The sequence below is a fragment of the Drosophila gunungcola genome, chromosome 3R, assembly GCF_025200985.1.
Source record: "Drosophila gunungcola strain Sukarami chromosome 3R, Dgunungcola_SK_2, whole genome shotgun sequence".
NCBI classification, from domain to species: Eukaryota; Metazoa; Arthropoda; class Insecta; order Diptera; family Drosophilidae; genus Drosophila; species Drosophila gunungcola.
The window spans coordinates 29,506,065-29,520,109 of NC_069139.1; the positions used below are offsets into that span (position 1 = coordinate 29,506,065).

The window sequence follows — 14,045 nt, forward strand, 5'->3', positions numbered from 1 at the left end:
CTTTTTAAGTTTTTCAAGTTCGAGTATATATGCTAGAAAACCAACACTTATAGCGTGTATGGGAAAGTTAAGGAAAGTTTGACCCCAAAATTGAGGTTTTATCTCTGGATGATATTGTCGATTTAAATTTATAAGCCAGTGTTCCATACAATTCTCACCTGAGGTTCAAAAAATCGTATTATTTCGTATTGACTCCTGAAAAAATATTCGAATATGCAGTGCATTTCCAAATTATTTGAAATGGAGAAGTAATTTTATGTTCCGCCAGGCTTTTCTTGTAATCAAGTTAACAAGTAAATTTCTCTAGAGAAAACCGAAACCGAACCAAGGAACCTTTGTCGCGTTTAAGAAAAACTATTAAAAGAGAAATAAGGAATTGACCTGTGTGTTTTGGTCAACCTTTATTAGCTTTTCCCGATTAGCGTGCCAAAAGTTTTCTCAATTCGAAAAATCCCAGATTGCGTAACTCGCGCTTGGCATATAAGCATACATTTTTCTTATTTCTAGTCTGGTTCTTGATTATACCTTTTCTGACAAGATTTACTGACATTACAAATAATTTGCTATAAATATCAACCAATTCCAAAAAAATTGGAATATTGGATATGTTAATGAAAAAAGAATAAAGTTTCGGTCGAAATGATTAAATATAGTAGTCCGTTTTGCAACTAAGCCTCTCAGAGTTCAGCCCGTTAAATTAAACCTGAATCGCTAAGTCCTGTTGAATCCCAATTGGACAGGATCTCGCCACACGACAGGCAAGATCAGACGGATGCAAGCTCACTAAAAGTGCCCCAAATCCCTGCTGGGAACCCAATCAAAGCGACTTTAATGCAAATGCGCTGCCATTTCCCTTTGCACTCGATTCTGTTGACACACAAAAAGCGGAAAAAACACAGAAAGGGGATAGAGAATCAGGGATATAGAAACAGCGACGAACCGGCAGTGCGATTTGTGCTCATTTGTCAATGCACGGGCGTTGTTGCTTTGCTGCCACTCGCCTCACGTCAATCCACATAACGTATACGCCCCTTTGGCCACGCCGAATGCAGTTTGTAGCTCTCTTAGTTGTCGCTTTTGGTTGCGGGGCTGCCAGCCATTTTGGTGGAAAGCACACACGGAGCACAAAACACAGAACAATTCCATTGTCAGTTTCAGTCTCCACCCATTTGAACATCAAACACTCCGCCCTGAACCCGCTTTGCTGTTGGGATTTTAATTTATAATTCAGCACTCGAACATGTCACCAAAGAGGTTTAACAATATGCACTCCAAAATCAACTCCACGACGGCGTAAACCGATTAAGCTATCCGGTGATTGGAAGATTCTTCGTACGTAAATCATCAATGTTTCAGTAGGCCATAAACAAAAGAAACCTGATTCGATAAACTGTTTGCCTATTTTATGCAATTGGTTTTGTTTCTGCCGTAAAGGGACTAATATACCTTTTCATGTTTTCGATAAACTATACTTGGCTTGCAATTCAGTTATTCTGCATAGATTCGTCGGGACTGAGGCGCCTTTAAAATATTAACTTTGCTCTTTTTGTATTTCTGTATTTCTATTGCAGTTTGTTTATAAGTATATACGTCGGAACAATCGGAATCGGATAACTTTATCATAACAATCAGTAAAAAAATAATATATATACTTTACAGGGTTGGAAATGTTTCCTTCACTGCGTTCACTGTAAAGTATATATATTATTGATCAGCATCGGAGAGTCGATCTAGCCATGTCCGTCTGTCCGTCCGTTTCTACGCAAACTAGTCTCTCAGTTTTAAAGTTATCTGCATGAAACTTTCCCAAAAGCTGTCTTGCTATTGCAGGTAGTACATAAGTCGGAACGAGCCGGATCGGACGACTATAGCATATAGCTCCCATAGGAGCAATCGGAAAAATAAATGAAAAAAATTATAACTTTGCTGTTTCGACATATAGTAATGGTTAAATATTTCAGAATTAGGGTTTAAATTTCATTAAAATCAGACGGCCATAACATAAAGCTCCCATGGAAACAATAAAAATAACAAAAAAAAAATTTTTTAAAATTTAACTTTTTTAATTTGTAATTTCTTTTAGAAATTCTTTTTGATTATGTAATTATTTGACAGTTCAGTTATAATAGAAACTCAAATAATTGCGCTCCAAATCATCATAGCTTCAATGCTTTTAAGCATACACGCAAGGAAAACGATATCATATAGCTGCCATAGGAACTATCGAATAATTAAGCTGCTAATCATCAATGTTTTTAAACATATACACAAGTAAATCATAATTTTAATGTTTTCAAGAATATTTAGTTTTTGCAATAGCTGCAAGGGTGATCTTCGGCTGGCCGAAGTTTGCATTGCAAACTTCTGACTGAAATTATAATACCCTCTGCAAGGATATAAAATTGAGTTCCGTAAATATTATATATCATCATTTTAGGTAGGTACAACAAACTCTACAAAATAAAACAGAGTAGTTTTAAATTTAAGTAACGCGTTCTCATATATTTGTGTTGTAAAGGAATACATTTTTGATTAAACGGTTTCCTTAGCACTTGCCTTCAAAATGTCAGAAATACAAAAATTGGCTTACATAAAACACATCTTTCTTTTGTACTTGTTGTTTTTACTTTGTTGTTTTTTTGATTGCGACTTGTTGCCCCCACACGCTCTTAGGATATCACAATGGCCAGCCTACTGAGTGCATCTGATAGTCTTCAGGCTCCGACCGCCGGAGTGAAGCCGCACCTGCAGCCTTGGGAGGTTATTGCTTGGTCTCCAGAGCGCCTTGGCACCTTGTATTCGGACTGGGCTCTGTATTTCTTCCGCCAACAGCGGTACGCAAATGGTCTTCGCTATTTTAATAACGCCCAAGATCTGAGCCCATTGAGTGCGAGATCCCTGATGCTTCGGAGTCAGCTGAAAAGGTCCATGGGCTTGGCTCCGGAGGCTCTGAAAGATTGCTCCCAGGCAGAAGGTCAGCCCACCATTAAGAGAAGTAAAATCTCTTTTAAGGCTTCTTTTCAAGCGCAGATCTGCAGATGAGGCTTAGGCCACCAGTCACCTCACCCAACGTCAGTCTGGAGGTCTGCGACGCTCTGTATGAGTCAAATCGTCTGGAGGATGCCAAGATAAACTTGCATTGCCATCTAAGGCGTTTTAAGTCCGCTAATAAAGAGCCCGTCGTCGATCATCTTTCTGTGGTAAGTGTCATCTAGTCATAAAACACTTAATTTCCAAGAAAAACAGTGAACGGGAACATGACAAAGGCAAATTAGTTTAAAATAATCAAATGAATATTTCAAATCGTTAAGCCACTTATTGTTTAAAAAAAATCGATCATTAATTTTTCTCTTTCCAGGTAAATGAGAACTTCAGTGACACATTGTCGGATGATACCACGATGTCGGTTCAACGCCTGATCAATCGGATGAAGGGCAGTTTGGCCAAGGTGCCCAAGGAGCTAAAAGACGAATGCGATGTTGTTAGCATAATGGAAAAAGAGGTAACCAATCTTGTATATATTTTATTAGAGCCCTGAACGATTTGAGCCTAGACTTAGCTACGAGCTTCAAATCAAAGAAGTGAATCAGTTAAAATTACTGGAACCCGAAAAAATCAATATATAAGACCGTTAGTTAATTTAAAATTTGCTCTATAATTTTTGTATGGAAATGGAGTTTAATGACTCATAAATTTCTCATATGGTCTACTAAATCCGGTCCATAACAGAAGGGCTTATGAATCCTATAAGTTTTGAACAAAGCTCTAGTGGATCCAACTTCTACTGATCAAATCAGATCACTTTGTGAGTTCTGTTTATATAGTAAGATTAACCAAATCAACTGTATTAAGCCGTCATTTTAACCACACTTTGCTTATTCCTAGGCAGAAAAGGAAAAGGAAAAGTAAACTTGCAAAATTGAGCTTAACCATGTTTTTGCGTTGATTAACAAGAGCTATGAATTTAAGAAGAACAACTCTTAGACTATTACAATGCCTATTACTCAGGTAAAACATTAAAAAAAAACATATGCATCTAAATTTGATGACCCCATTTAACTGTAATTTTAATATATGTATTCAAAAATGTACATATTTGCTAATACCTTCGAAAATATTGTTTCGATAGATATGACCCAAAATAATATATATTATTCTACTCGTTACATAGTTTTCACCGAATACAATACACCATTTTACCCGGCGGGTAACGGGTATAAACATAGATCAAGTCGCTCATAAAAACAAGGGAAATAAGACTACATTCTTGCAGGGCTCTATTATCTAAACTGCAATTCACAATAAATTGTTCAATTTAAGGAAGTTCCACTGTCCCCGCTGGAATTAGCTAGACGAAAAAGGCACTTTAAGATATATAACCAGTCGTACCTTAACAAGTGTTGGGTGGATGTGGCTTTCCTTAAGAGACTTCGCAATGATCCCAATGTGCAACCCAAGCATTGCCAAAAGTCATCCGAGTATTTGGGCAAATTGATGGCAGGCAACTATAAAGCGGAGCGAACTCTGACGGTTTGAGTTTGACATTTTAATTAGCCCCTTTAAATTGTGTTTCCCACGACCTGTAATTTTTAGAAAATGCTGCACACTCGGTGTCCCATGTACGCCCTGCACCGTCAAAAGTATCCCAACGAGGGACTTTACAACAAGCAGAAAGAGGAAAACCTATATCGCATTCAGTACCAGACAAGACGAAATATGTTCAAGATCTTGCGCAGCATTCGACTGCTAATACGAGTTGGAGAACTTAATGTGGGTTATGGAAATTTAAAATTTTAATTGCCTTTTTATTACACTAAATCAAATTTATATGACCATTCTTTTCTCGGTTTGTGTATTACTCCGCAGAAACTGACAACATTTATTGAGATGGTCATGGGAGATTATGTCACCATCAAGACACATCGCGTAATGCCGTGGAAATTTGAATTCACTAATGAGGTCTACAACTATTTGGGTCTAGCCCGCATTAATGAATACAAAATCCCCAGCAACATGACCGTCTTGCAGGGCAAACAGCGCCTTTTGACACTTTTCAAGCTGCCGCTCAAAAATAGTCAGGAACTAAAAAAAGCAAAGCCGAAGCAACCGACCACTCTGATAGCCAGATCGGTAGCTACCGATCCCAAGGCGGAGAAATTCAAGTATGTGTACATTTCAGCTAAGAGCGACTCGCCTTTCATTTAAGAAAATGATTTTTTTAACATTACATAAGTTTCTTAAACGTATGGCAAGGGACTACAAAATTAAAATTATTTCTTAAATTTAGAAATTTTTTGTGAAAAACTAAGGTGTTTCTGTCCTAATTTAACTACCAAGCCTTTTTTGGTCCAATGCTAAACATTTCCTAGGCAATTATTAAATATTAACATTTTATTATTCATTAATATATATAGAAAAACTAGATTGTATTTGAACTTACGACCGCTCCCATCAAGCGCTAAAACGCGATCCCTAAGTGTTTTCAGGACTATTTTTCTATTTAAAAGATTTTTTAGAACGGTTTTAACCGCTTTTTCAGAAAAACAAGAAAACAGCCAAAAATATGGAAAGTTAAGATAAAAACCAATGAATAATAATTAAACATATTTTAATTTGAAACTTGAGTTTATCTGGTTACAAGATTAAGTTTCTAAGCAGCTAAAAACATCCAAACGCATGCTAAGCCATAAATAATTTCAGAATCCAAAGTCAAAACATTTCCCTGGTCTACGTGTACTGTGGTATTTACTTTAAGACCTGATCTAATTTTTTAAGAAATGAAATAAGTAGTCTTGTGACTAGCCATAAACTACAAAAATGTGCTAATTTTTTTAGGAAACAAGTAGCACGTCTGGAGAATAGAATGAGGTTTTCCGAGTATCACATAGAACGCTCCTATCTTCTGCATGAACTGGCCCAAGAGCACCTGAATTGTAATTCATTTGACGTGGCCTGTTCCATGGCCCGAAAGGCCTTGGAGGGTAAGTCAAAAAGTTGTAGAGCTAATTAAATATTTCCACTTCATATCCCTCAGAGGCCGTCAAATGCAATAGTTTGGTTTGGAGCTTCTTGAGTCTGATAGTAATATGCAAGGCCCACGCGATTCTGGGCAAGATTGAGCAGGAAAGGGAAATCCTTGCTGAGGCCTTCGAGCTGGCCAAAAAAATGAAAAACCTCGATCTATGCCTGTTCATAGATATCTGCATGAAGGTCAATGCGGAGGAGATGGAACTGAAGCGAATGATGACCTTCGATTTGAGCTCAAAGAAGTCAAGGCTTGGGTCCAAAGCGATCCAAAGCTACGATCAAGTAACTGAAGATCGAAGCCAAATTACGTAAAAAATAGTAAATGTAATGTTATGAGTTCCTCAAAATAAAAAAAACATTTTAATTTAACGCTTTAACGATTACGGTAAACACGTCGAGATCTCGGAAACTATATTAGCTAGATTTGGTATGCAGATTTTTGTAGTACTTACTCAGCGCATGTTTATTTCAAAACGGAGCCACGCCCACTCCAACGCACACAAACGGCAAAAGTCGGTTAAGTCATTCTGAGACATGTTAGACCTTAGCTATTGGACTCATTATCGGTAAACACAAAATTTTCAAAATCGATCTTTTATTTTTGAAGTCATTAAGTCCACTGCCGAGTCTCTGCCGGCGCTCTGCTGGGGATCGGTGATGCAGAGAGACAGAACGAAAGAACTGTAAGCGGGGGTTGGGGAGCTGCACGCTTTTAGCTACTAGTGTTGGCTATGCAGTTCGACTGATAGCGCCACCTAAACTCCGATTATTTTGTGAGGGAGTATTTAGTTTAAAATTTTTTGGCTGTGTAAAGGGTTTCTATTAGTCAGGAAACTCGACTATAGTGTTATTTCTTATTATTGAACTATCTTTTTTTTATTTTATTTTTGCGATCCGTCAAGTCGCAACTTCTCAAATTCATACAGTTGAAATACTCGACATATATTTTCTTGCTTAATTAAAATTTGGCAAATTTGCAACAACAAATATTTTTTAATATTCATTATATATAAGTCAAATATGTTTACAGTCAAAATGTGGTTTCAAAAACAAAAACAGTTTGTTACTTTTTAGGGTAAGCCTTCCTTTTATTAAGAAACATTATCTTAAAATAAGTCCCAACTTTACTTGAGCATGGAAAATTTTGTTGTTTTTAGGCCGATTTCAGTTTAGGGTGACTATTTCTATATTTGAGAAAAACTCTCTTGACATAAGAAAAATTTCCTAGTTTTCAGAAACAAATTTCTGGAAACTGAAAATCTTTTCTTGTATTTAGAAAAAAAAAAGTTTTATTGCGAATTTCTAAATTTTAGCTTTTATTTACACTCAAAAAATGTTCTTTTCTTATATATAAAAACTAATTTTCTTTTCCTACATTTAAAAAAAAGTTCTTAAATAAGGAAAATATTTTCTGTTTTAGAAAATTTTTGTAAAAAATTTATTTTAAAAAATAAATACACTAGCCTTTTCCAAAATTAAGAAAACGCCTTTAAGGTTTGATACATTTTATAAATATAGAATTTTACTTTTTATGGATATAGATTTTGTATAGAAATATTTTTCTATTATTTATTTCTAAAATAAAGAAAAATGCCCTTATAACAAGAAAATATTTTTAGAAAATGTAAAGCCTAGGGAGTTATTGTCAGGGAACATCAAACATTGCGTAGATTTTTTGGACCCGGGTTCAAATCATTTTCTAAATATGTTTATAACAAGAAAGGAAGCAAACTTCGGCAAGCCGAAGGTCATATACCCTTGCAGCTATTGCAAAAATTAAATATTTTTTAAAACATTAACATTATGATTTACTTGCGAATTTGTCTAAAAACATTGAAGCTATGATGATTTGCAGCTCAATTATTATAAAGATATTTTATATATTTTTATTATTTCTATGGGAGCTATAAGATATAGTCGTCCGATTTTCATGAAATTTAAACCGTAATTCTGAAATATTTGACCATTACTATATGTCGAAGAACTAAAAGAAAAAGTTAAAAACAGCAAAGTTATAATTTTTTTGTATTTTTTTTGCGATTGCTCCTATGGGAGCTATATGATATAGTCGTCCGATTTTGATGAGATTTAAGCCGAAGAACTAAAAAAAAATTAAGAAACAGCAAAGTTATAATTCTTTTTATTTATTTTTTCGATTGTTCCTATGGGAGCTATATGCTATAGTCGTTCGATCCGGCTCGTTCCGACTTATATACTACCTGCAATAGAAAGACAACTTTTGGGAAAGTTTCATGCGATAGCTTTAAAACTGAGAGGCTAGTTTGCGTAGAAACGGACGGACAGACGGACATGGCTAGATCGACTCGCCTAGTGATGCTGATCAAGAATATATACTTTATAGGGTCGGAGATATCTCCTTCACTGCATTGCAAACTTCTGACTGAAATTATAATACCCTCTGCAAGGGTATAAAAATTATACCCTTTACTCGTAGGGTAAAAGGGTATATTGTATTTTTTGGAAAGTATTTAGCAGGTAAGAAGAAAGCATTACATAGTCTTGATCAGGATCAATAGCCGAGTCGATTTAGCCATGTCCGTCGGTCTATCCGTCTGTCTGTCAGTATGAACGTCGAGATCTCGGATACTATAAAAGCTATAAAAATTTGGGATACAAATTTTTTTGTGTTTCCTAAGCAGCGGAAGTTTGTTTCAAAACAGATCCACGCCCACTCTAACGCCCACAAATCGTGAAAGTATGTACTGTACTTTGTACTTTTAGACAAGTTAGACCGTATGAGTTGGACTCTGTGTGTGTTTCGTTAATGTCTATCAATAGACACAACAATTTTCAAAACCGAGCTATTATTTAAAAAGTTATAGGGTTACGAAGTCCTCTGCCTCCACTGTTCGGCCGCTGCTCTGCCAGTAATCGCTACAGAAGAGAGACAGAACGAATGAACTGTTAGCGGGAGGTGGGGGTGCTGCACGCATTTTGCTTCTAGTGTTGGCTATTCAGTTCGACAGATGGCGCCACCTTAGCTTCGATTGTCTTGTAGGGGGAATACACAGTTTGAAGTTTAGCTGAGTCCCGGGTATCAATAGTCGGGAAACTCGACTCTAGCATTCTCTATTGTTTTTTTTTTTTTTTGAAACAGAACAGGAAAACAGAACATTTTTATTTTCATTCCAATTACAGAAAGCGGTTTAAAGAGGACTCATAAAAAAATATTTTTATATAAAATAACATATATTTTTAAAATGGACACCTGCCCGCTTTCCATCCAGGGTTATAGTTTTTTTTAGAAACACTTTTTTCTTTATTTAAGAGTATTTTGTAGAAACGGTTTTTTCTAAGATATAGAAATAATTTTTATGTTTTAGAAATATTTCGTCCCATATTTTAAAAACATTCTTTCTGAAATATAGACAAATTCGCTCATAAATCAAATTCATAGGCGATATTTTAAGTTGTAGAAAAAACATGTTTTCAGTGACGTTGCAGAAAGTGAAAACTTTAAAGTGCGACTTTTCCTTGGTATATCCGGTCAGCTGAAAGTTTATCTCAATAAAAAAACCCCAAGCACATTAACGGTTGTCGGCGTCGGGCATTCAATCACTGCAAAGTGCAGCTGCAACTTGCTCTTATATATAAATAGTTTATGTTGCGTTCTGCTTCGAGTTACCGCTCGAGGAGGCGGCAACGTTTTCAAAGTAAACTTTGCACTTTTTCGGTTTTGGGGAGTGCCGGATCTAAGCCAGAGACCCACGAAAAACTTAATCCCCAACTGCTGGGGAATCTTCAGCTGGCTTCGATGCTCGCCATCCTAGTCTCTCCACCTGGTGGCAGGAAGTTTCGTTCTACATCGCACAAAAGACGCAAATAAATGAAGCCATTTGTTGTGTTGTTAGCTGATTTTCGTTGCAAAGGATGGCCAAAGGTGGCAAACTTTCGCACCACCTGCCGTGCGAAACTGTTGGCAATTCCCATTAGTCGCTTGTCATTTAAATTTTCTTGGTCGTGACCTCATGTGTATGGAGTGAATTTTTAAATTCAACGCGCCAATGCCGTGCCACAACTTTCCTTTGACTTTCGGTGACTTTGGGTGTGGTTTGGGGCAAATAATGTTCATGCTGCGGAAGTGGTTCAGTGAGCAGCGGAAATCATTTGTCGTCCTTTGGTCAGTTGTTTGATTAACAATATTTTTCGCTGCCACAAACTTGCTCTGATTTTTGATAAGTATTAGGTGCGACTCCTCTATGATTGTGTTTTTAAATTCAGTTAAAGAGAAACAGTATATAATACACACAAAGACTAACAAGACAAGAGTGCCTTAAAGGAATTTAGGTATCCTTAAATATATTTCTTATTATATACACGAGACAAACGACACCTCGAAAGTTTCAATCCAAAACTTTGTTAAAAAACTTAATTTGCTATACATTTTTTTTAAATTTTAACAAAATTTGTCATAACTATGGTCTGCCTAGGAGACTACTTTATAAAGCCGAAGAATTAAAAATCTGCTGTGCAAGGGATTGCATACCAAGAGTAAAGGAACATTGAAACTCCATTTTTATTTAAGTTAAAGTTTTGATTTCTTTTCATGCTAATTTTATTAATTGTCTCCAGTACTGCTTACACGATTTCATTAATAGCTCATTTTACTACAAATAGATCATTCTTCAACTCTCTCATACATTTAATAAGGATACGATTTCTTATATAGATGCTGCAGCTCGACAAAGTTTGAATAAATTACTTAAACTGAAGTTCCGAGGAAGTCGCTTCCAGCGCATGGTTTGAACAGGGGAGTCTTTTTCGTCCTACAGTAAATGCCCCTGGTTGGAAAGAGCTTCAGTTCCGAATACGAACGAAAAATAAATTACTTATTTAAAATAACTACAGCTAGAAGCTTCAATATCCTTACTAAAGATTGATAGTCGCAAAATTCGAAATAAAGCTAAAAAAAATTTAATTCAGATTGTGATTGTGATTGCCCTCGAAGCCCTGTCCGTCTCGATTTTTAACTAAACAATTTCGTTGACAGAGCTTAACATTATTGACTATTCTACATTTTTAGAGATTTCAAATTGTGTTCACTTTTTGTTATATCTTTACCAAAGATCATATAGTATGCAGTTCGTGTTCGGTTTTTTTAAATGAGTTTTCGCCAGAAAATTTGATTTCAGATATTTTGTGCGTTAAATGTGCGTTTTATTTACTTCGTTAAGAGGTGTTTTTGGTTGATAAATACTTACAGAAAAGGTGAATAAGACGTAAATGGAGCTTTGGAAAAATTAAACTTATATTTTATTAATTTAAAATTAACTTTTTTTCTTTATTTAATTTTTAACCATTTTATTTTACAAATTTGTAGGTTAACAAAAAAGAAACAAGAAAACTGTCAAAAAGCTGAAGATTTCTATTATATAGACAGTACGACAGACAAGATCGAGAAAACAATGTTTTTTTTTTAAATTTATTGTTGCTCTAGGTTTGTTAATATTTGTAAACTTTGTAAACTCATTGAATCGACATTTAGGAAGTTTTTTCGAAAAGCACTTATTTAATGCCATTATATAAGAGAACAAGCAAAAGCAAACATTGTTTGTTGGTGACTGAAGGATCCATTTTACTCGGCGCTTTGTCATCGATTATTAGTCTTAATGTAATAAATCACGCCAAGTAAACAACTCATTTCTTACAGTATAGAGGGGCAGTTTCTCCAGGTATCTCCATCAAATGTACCTTCGCTTTCCTGATCCAAATCTCACCCCAATTCTCCAATCCGCTCTGGAGCGCCTTAGCTTATTTAGCTTAAGGGGTTAAAAAGCCGAAAAAAAAAAAAAAAATTTTGAAATTTTTTCTGAGAAATTTATTAAAATCAACTGATATTTTTACACATATTAAGTTATGTTTTAACTGTATTTTAAGACTAAGTATTGAAAAAAATATGTATTTGGAAATGAGCTACTGCTAATCTCCGGAAGCTCCTCAGAAAAAAGGCGTTTGCGGTGACCACTATATATTTGGACTGGATCATCCGAAATTTAAAAATCAAAAAATGTCTAATCTAGTAATTAACCGAAGGAATAAGCAATATAAAGTTTTTTGACAAAATGGCGGTTTATCAACCAAACAAAATTATTCTTGAGCAAAGTTTCCTTCTTAAAATGCTCATAAAAAACCTTTGATTAATTACTAAAACTAATTAAAATTTGTGACTAATCGGATAAGCCGTTTTCCAGTTATGTTGGTCATCGACTTTGAAACACCATTTTGAGTAAATCGCGTTTACATTTTGTACTTGTAAGCTTTCAGAGAGTTTTTAAATTTGGGTGTAATATTCAACAAAATTCACCGGAACGATAAAAAAATAAATTTTTTAAAAATTCTAACTTATATAACCCCCAATGTCAGTTCCCATTTACCAGTGAAAATAAACGCACCGCACGTCGCGCAATACCGCCAATTACCGATCTCCCATATTTTCGCATTCCCCCGTGGGAATTGGTTGTCTTCTGATCCAGACCCAATCGGGTCACCCTTTCCAAAACAGTATGCAATACATTTGAATTACCTTGCATAGTTTTCCCCATAGTCAATTATAGGAGGAAGTCTCTATCACATGCCTGTATAGAAATGTATCCCTGCCCAGGGCTTAATTTACCTACTTTAAAGTCAGCTAAATTCAACCACGATGCCGCATCAGGGAATGGGTTTCTTGGTCTGTTCATTGTGCTGTTTGTGTTTTATGATGCAAAATTACACAAAGCCAAGTAAGAACAAAGAATGCGAAAAGCGGGCAACAAAGAAAAGCAAAGCAAAATAAAACAAAGCAAAACAAAACAGCCCGACAGCAGCCAACTAAAACTGCAACTCAACTTTGTAGACACACGGAGGCTGCTGCAGTTGCTGCTGCAAATGTTGTTGCTGCTGCTGCTGCTGCTGCTGTTGATGTAATGGCTGCCGAGACATGCTATAAAAAAGCCGAAGAAATTGCTTGCAAGCAATTAAAAGCGCAGCATGGCAAATAAATGGCCACGCCCAACGATCGACGCCCCACTCCGGCAACGGACTTACGCTAAACGGAGTCGTCGCTTCGGTTTTTATGTAGTTACCAACTTGACGTACTAGCTGACTAATTAGTCATAAAATTACACGACCCAGGACGAACAGGACGAACAGGACGAGAAGGACGCACAAAAGCCAGGCAAACAGCGAAGGAAGGGATCTGGTTTGGTCCTGCCGTTCAAGGGGCCTGACAGCCAAGTCAAAGTGCACTGAGCGGCCGGAAACGGTTGGCGGTGACGGAAATGCGTGCCCACCGTGCGTGTGTATGTACGAGCACACTTGCAGCAGCCAACCACACATCTACATATGAGGGAAAATCATTAGCAAGCATTGTTTGAATATATGGTATCGTTATTTATTAAGCTTCTGAAACTCTTATTCTTACAAATTATTTAATTACTGAAAAGAGACCAACAACAAATTATCCTGTTCATTTTCTTATTAACCAAATGTTTGTATAGGTATATATTTAATTCACAGGTGTATGTAAGTAAATATTAAACCATTACAAAAATATTATTGGCATAATTTGGGTAGAGCCTGTTACATTTTAGCTAATAACTCCTGAAGTAATTGACCCAGATTTTGACGTTCATACGGATTGATCCTGATCCAGAATATATTTATAGGGACGGAAACTCTTACTTTTATTTGTTACATACATTCAACTCCACGAGTAACGAGTGTTATTAATATATAATATTTGTATAGTTGATTTTGGTAAATTCAAATGAATCGCAAATAAATTCATTTCCTGTTGTAATAAAAAAATATGCTTCAAAAATTTTGTCTTAAAAAAAATATAATTCTAAACAGAATCAAAACCAAAAATTATTTGAATTAATGATTTTTTTTTTAAATGTCTGCTAAAATTTACATTTTATCGAATATATAATAATCGAAATACTATTATTTTGAACGCTTATGTGCCTAAGAATCAGACGCAACTGGGACTTCAGGGCTTGGGGCGTTAGGTCTGC

The 14,045-nt window shown here is 35.7% G+C and overlaps 1 protein-coding gene across 1 annotated transcript; it reads left to right on the forward strand.

Moving 5' to 3' along the window:
• The first annotated feature begins 2,535 nt into the window (after positions 1–2,535).
• LOC128252674 (uncharacterized) lies at positions 2,536–6,375 on the forward strand. The gene is made up of 8 exons (XM_052980614.1): positions 2,536–2,974; positions 3,031–3,200; positions 3,359–3,502; positions 4,321–4,530; positions 4,594–4,770; positions 4,867–5,162; positions 5,836–5,981; positions 6,035–6,375. The coding sequence occupies exons 1-8, from the start codon at positions 2,683–2,685 to the stop codon at positions 6,337–6,339; spliced, it is 1,740 nt and encodes a 579-aa protein (XP_052836574.1). The 5' UTR covers positions 2,536–2,682; the 3' UTR covers positions 6,340–6,375.
• The last annotated feature ends 7,670 nt before the right edge of the window (positions 6,376–14,045 follow it).

What these genes read in the sequence shown, in the direction of transcription:
- LOC128252674 (XM_052980614.1), top strand. Translation starts at nt 2,683, where the DNA reads ATGGCCAGCCTACTGAGTGCATCTGATAGTCTTCAGGCTCCGACCGCC. An exon ending in AGATTGCTCCCAGGCAGAAG is followed by an intron (nt 2,975 to 3,030) that starts GTCAGCCCACCA and finishes TTTCAAGCGCAG; the next exon opens with ATCTGCAGATGAGGCTTAGG. An exon ending in CCCAAGGCGGAGAAATTCAA is followed by an intron (nt 5,163 to 5,835) that starts GTATGTGTACAT and finishes TAATTTTTTTAG; the next exon opens with GAAACAAGTAGCACGTCTGG.